This window comes from Accipiter gentilis, chromosome 6 (genome assembly GCF_929443795.1).
Source record: "Accipiter gentilis chromosome 6, bAccGen1.1, whole genome shotgun sequence".
In the NCBI taxonomy this organism is placed as follows: Eukaryota; Metazoa; Chordata; class Aves; order Accipitriformes; family Accipitridae; genus Astur; species Astur gentilis.
Genome location: NC_064885.1, coordinates 44,249,354 through 44,254,492, shown reverse-complemented (window position 1 = coordinate 44,254,492; position 5,139 = coordinate 44,249,354). Strand labels below are relative to the sequence as shown.

Sequence of the window (5,139 nt, the reverse complement as noted above, 5' to 3'; positions counted from 1 at the left end):
AGGCTGGGTGTCATCAGGACGCAAGCCGCCAGGCTTTGCCCTCCTGACGCCCCTGGGGATCTCCCAAGACGTGGGATGCGGAGCGGTGCCCTCTCCCTCCTCACGCCTGCGGGCAGCAGGTCCGGGCTCTCGGCCCCGACGGCCGCGGCAGCCAAGTCCTTCGCACGGGAGCTGGGCGCCTCCGACGGCCGGCCCCGCGGCTCGCTGCGAGAGCTGCACGGCATCCGAACGGGAGCATTCCGCGTGGCATCCGTTACCGGGACCCGACGTCGGGCAGGCGCTCTCGGCACGCCGCGGGCTCCCCGTCCGTCCTGCCCCGCGGTTCTCGGTCGGGTCTCTGCGGAGGGGAAGTGTTGGTTTGCTCTCTCCTTGGCCGGGCAGACGTTTCGCAGTACCTTCCTCCCATGAAAACTGCCTCGTGTCCTGCTCAGCCAAACAAATCTCTCCTTCGCCTTGACTCATTAATGATTGAATCATATGCAAATGAGGTCAAACGGCAATGTTGTGCTGCGCTCCAGGGATCCCAGCGTTCTCGCCAAGGCATGGTCCGGGAGAGCTGATGCCGAGGCAGCTCCCAGCCCTGGGGATGGTAAGGTGTCCTTGTGCCGGGGGCCGGTTCTCAGGCTGCGGCTTCTCGAGCAGACTCTGCTATTCCTCTAGCGAGACTGCTTCTGAATGAACTCTCTAACCGCTTTACCCTGACTGCTTACTTTAAAACTGGTTGATTGGTCTTCTTCTAACAACTACCTGAATCCATGTGTCTGGCGATACAGTAATGTTTTAATTATTGTTTGAATTTAAAGTGCTAATGAGAGTGCAGTGTTTTCTAGAATTAAAATCTCACTCAAGTGTTGAGTTTCTTCTCGGGAGCCTGCTCAGGCAGGGTTAGACTAGGTGCTGCATGTGAGGTTATTCTGACCAGAGTGAGCATTCACAGCTATGTAATTTTTGTCTCCTGCGGTACATGGTATAAGCGTAGATATTTGCTGGATGTAACTTTATGAAATTTTGTGCATGCTGTACTTTATTCTGTCTCGTGATCTACCTTCGAAGTAAGATACAGTGCTTTGAGAGCAGAGACCTATTAACAAATTCTAGACACCAGAACAACTTTGAAAACACGTAAAACAATTACAGGATTCATGGAGACTATCTTTAGCGGATTTTGTAGCAGTCACATTGCTGCTCTTTCAGAGCTTAGGCTTAGCTTGGTTTTGGTTTCAGTCTATATCCCATTTTTCTAACGTTTCGCTTCCCTCTGCTTTCTAATTTTCTGCTATTTTAACCACAGGCTCTCGCTAGAAGCTTTCTTTATCTTGTGGCTCCCCTGCAGGTGAGTGCGGGAGTCTGCCTGGGGAGAGAGAGGAGCGAGCGCTTGAGATCCTATATTTCCTTCCCTGTAGCATGGAAGCGTTTTTTTATCCAACCTTTAGAAAGCGAGAAAAATTTGTCCTCAGGCAAACTCACACTGGGTGCAGCTTCCTAGAAAGCTTTGTTCCTTAAAGAACACTGTTTGTGCTACTTACTTCCAAGCCGAAAGGCGAAGCTCTTTGTCTGAAGCCAAAGAGAAAATGAAATAGCAGTGCAGGAGGGGTGGCAGCGGTGCTGGCAGCCCCGCCGGTAGCTCTCCCGGCTGCAAAAAGCCACACATTTGCCAGCCCGGCGCTCAGCGTGGTCCCGGCAAGGAACAGCCTCTCCTCCTCCGGCCGCTCCGCAGGGCTGGGCTGGGGGCCCTCCACCGTACACAGGGTGGGGGTCTGGCAGAGGTTATGAGCTGCGGTTGAATAAATCATACGGGGTGTTCCCACTTCATAGGAAGTTAAGAGCAAGAGCGACTTAAAGTTTGCGAATTTGGCTTTCAAGGCGTTTTATCCTGATCTTGACTGTGCTGTCCCCTTGACTGCAGTCGCTTTCCTATCAACGAGGACTCAGTCGTAACTGCACCTTCCCTTCTTGAAAGGGCTTTGTGTAGAAAACAAGAAGAGACTTGTAAAACCCTGGGAGCAGAAATGCCCCGTGTTTGCAGGAATGGCTCGGAAGCGCTCCAGCGCATCTGCCGTGAGGCACAGGGTACGCGCTTCATCCTCACCGCGCTTTCCGTGCATTTCTGGTACCGAGTTACCAGCAAAACTGTACAAATTGCATGATGAATGGTTCGATTAATTTAATAAACGTATTCTCTCCTGACTTCTTAAAGAATTCCGAGTAACGCTGTCAGAGCGTGGCTGTACTGCTGCCAATGATTTCACCCTTTATCAGTCTTGACAGCAGACTTCTGCTTTAGTGATGAGTGAGACCACAGGACAGGGGTTGGGTAACGGAGGCAGATGACTTCCAGCAAGGGCTGTGACAAAGCGATGACAGGCAAATTTCACTTTCCCAGCCTCTGGTGCTGCCTGCCATGGGTTTGGCCAAAAGCGGCAGCTGGCACATTATGGCAGATGCCTTCAGGTGATGCTTTTACTTCAGACTCCTCACACAGGTTTTTGCTCATGCAAGTTTTCATCTTGCTTGTTAACTCTGGTCAATAGCTGAAGGTAGAAATCTTGTGTGCATAAGGGATATTCTTTGAGTTCAAGTCTCTACTTACCATATAAGCTGTAAGCAAATAGATGGCTATATTCACCTAATATAGCAACAATATAAAAATAGCCATGCAGTGATCTTTTACTAATATTTGGTGGGTTTGTGTTTGTTTGTTTGTTTGTTTTGTGTTTGTTTTTTTTTTTTTTTTTTTATAATCTTTCCAGGCTGTGAACGAGACAGATGGCTGTTTGCTGATGAACAGAGCCCTAGAAAAGTATTATCTTTCCACCATGTACAGCATTGAGTTCATTTTAGGCTTCATTGGAAACACCATTGTTGTGTTCGGCTATATTTTCTGCCTGAAAAACTGGAAAAGTGGCAATGTCTACCTGTTCAATTTATCATTATCAGATTTATTATTTCTGTGTACTCTTCCAATACTTGTGAACAGCTACTCCAGAGACCAATGGGCAAAGGAGACCATCTTGTGCCACAGCAACAGATTCCTTCTGCACGCAAACCTGTACAGCAGCATCCTTTTCCTCACCGTCATCAGTATTGACCGATACATGCTCATAAAATACCCTTTCAGAGAACATTTTCTACAGAAGAGGAGAACGGCCCTTATCGTGTCTGTTGCCATATGGATCGGCGTGGTACTGGAACTGCTGCCGTTGATGTATTTCCTGGAGCCTATAGCGCCTGCCTCCAAGTACAAGTGTCTTGATTATGCAAGCTCTGGAGACCCTGCGAAAAACCTCATCTATAGCATGTTCCTGACTGTCTTTGGGTTCCTTATTCCTCTTGTGGTCATGTGCTGCTTCTATGTGAAGATGGTTCTTTTCCTTAAAACCAGGAGCGAGCAACTCAGCTCTCTCCTGACACTTGAAAAACCCCTTGCTTTAGTCATCCTCGCAGTGGTTACCTTCTCATTGCTCTTTACTCCCTATCACATAATGCGCAATGTCCGACTTGCTTCCCGAATACCAGCCTTGAATGTCTCTGTGTGCACACAGGGCATCATCAACACCATTTACATCATCACGAGACCCATCGCGTTTTTGAATAGCGCCATTAATCCTGTTTTTTATTTCTTAATGGGTGACCACTTCAGAGAGATGCTGATGGCAAAAACAAGGCAGCTCTTGAGCAGGTTGACAACCACTCGCAAATGAACGAATAAGGAGACCTCTTGTAGTGGGAGACGGGGGCAGGAAACTCTTAGGGAGAGCATTCACCAATGTACAGTGCCATTTTTTGTAGATAACTTTATGCTATAGAATACGCGTAAGCTGATTGTGTTCTTCTAAAAGCACTTGTTACCTTATTGTACAAGAGACCTCCTTCTGCTAATCTGAGTCCAGCAAACCAGGAGTGATGTTCTCTCACAACAGTACAGCAGGAAAACCTATTGCCTACTAATATTGTAAATAAAAGATCACCATGGTAGTTCTTAGAGGGAAACTATGCTGCTCTCAGACAGCTTCTTTGTGAGCTGTAACTTGATGCTGGACTGGACCTAGGCTTGGGTAAAATGTGCCAGGGGCACTAATTCACGTGGTCAGCACAGTCTGGGGATAAAAGTCGAGTGTTCTTTACACAAGTGTTTGCAAACTCTGCGTCTCCTGGGAGGTTTACCTTTCAGAATAAATAGCTGGGACAATTTTCAATTTCCAGCTGATTTGGTGAGGGTTGGCATCTCGGATGTGGCAAAAAAGGAGGGTATGCAAACGGCTGGGTGGAACGCTTTGACAGCATCGCGGGAGGGAGCCAGCGGCGAGGTTGCTGGTTTTGTTTGTGGCAAGTGCAAGGAGTGCAGAAAGCTGAAACCTTTGGCTGCTGGTCTTACAAGCATTTCATGGAAGCACTGAGACAGGGAAAGCGTGTGTGCGCGCAGGCAGGTTCTTTCAACCTGGTACTAAAGCTGGATTCAGCTTGCAGAAGTAAAAATAAGAAAATCTGTTGGTTTAGTTCTTAACTGAGATTTGCCTTCGTACATCACTGGGACGGCTATGCAGGCTCATACCGGCATACTCGCAGTCCTTTTTCAAAGTGTACAGAGTTACTTAACTTTAATGTAATTATCTATAAGTGCGAGTAGAATGTAGAGCTTGAAGCAGAATTTGGACCTCACGGTTTGAACTTCATTAACAGTTCTGATAATGAAACAGGAGCTAATGAAGAGCCCGTTCTCTGCCTAACATCCCTGCAGAACTGCTGCTGCAGCAGAACTTACCCTCCAATTGACTGACCTGACTTCAAATACAGAGGGTGAAGAGATCGGTGAAGAAAGATGCTCGTACGAGCCGGGGCTCGGGAAGGACCTGCCGAGAGCGGCGGGACGTGCCGGGCGGAACGTGGGCAGGGTGTGCGGGCAGCCTCCCCCCGCCTGCGTTCCGGCAGGCGATGGAGGAGCCCCCAGCGAAGCAGGAGGCAGGCGCTGCCCAGGGGCTCGCTGCTCCCCCAGGTCTGGAGACAGGGCCGCCCGCTGTCGTGCCTCGTCAGAGACAACTTCAGTTCTACTTTCTGACGTGTTGGTCATCTGCAGTACGCTTAGCTGTTTCACTGATACCAGCCCGCCCGATAATAAACCGCGCATCCTGTTAAAAAAAA

The 5,139-nt window shown here is 48.8% G+C and overlaps 1 protein-coding gene across 1 annotated transcript; it reads left to right on the top strand.

The window, feature by feature from the left end:
• The first annotated feature begins 553 nt into the window (after positions 1-553).
• On the top strand, positions 554-4,842 carry SUCNR1 (succinate receptor 1). Its single transcript, XM_049802563.1, has 2 exons — positions 554-589; positions 2,751-4,842. Exons 1-2 carry the CDS (start codon positions 560-562, stop codon positions 3,699-3,701), a joined length of 981 nt encoding a protein of 326 aa, XP_049658520.1. The 5' UTR covers positions 554-559; the 3' UTR covers positions 3,702-4,842.
• The last annotated feature ends 297 nt before the right edge of the window (positions 4,843-5,139 follow it).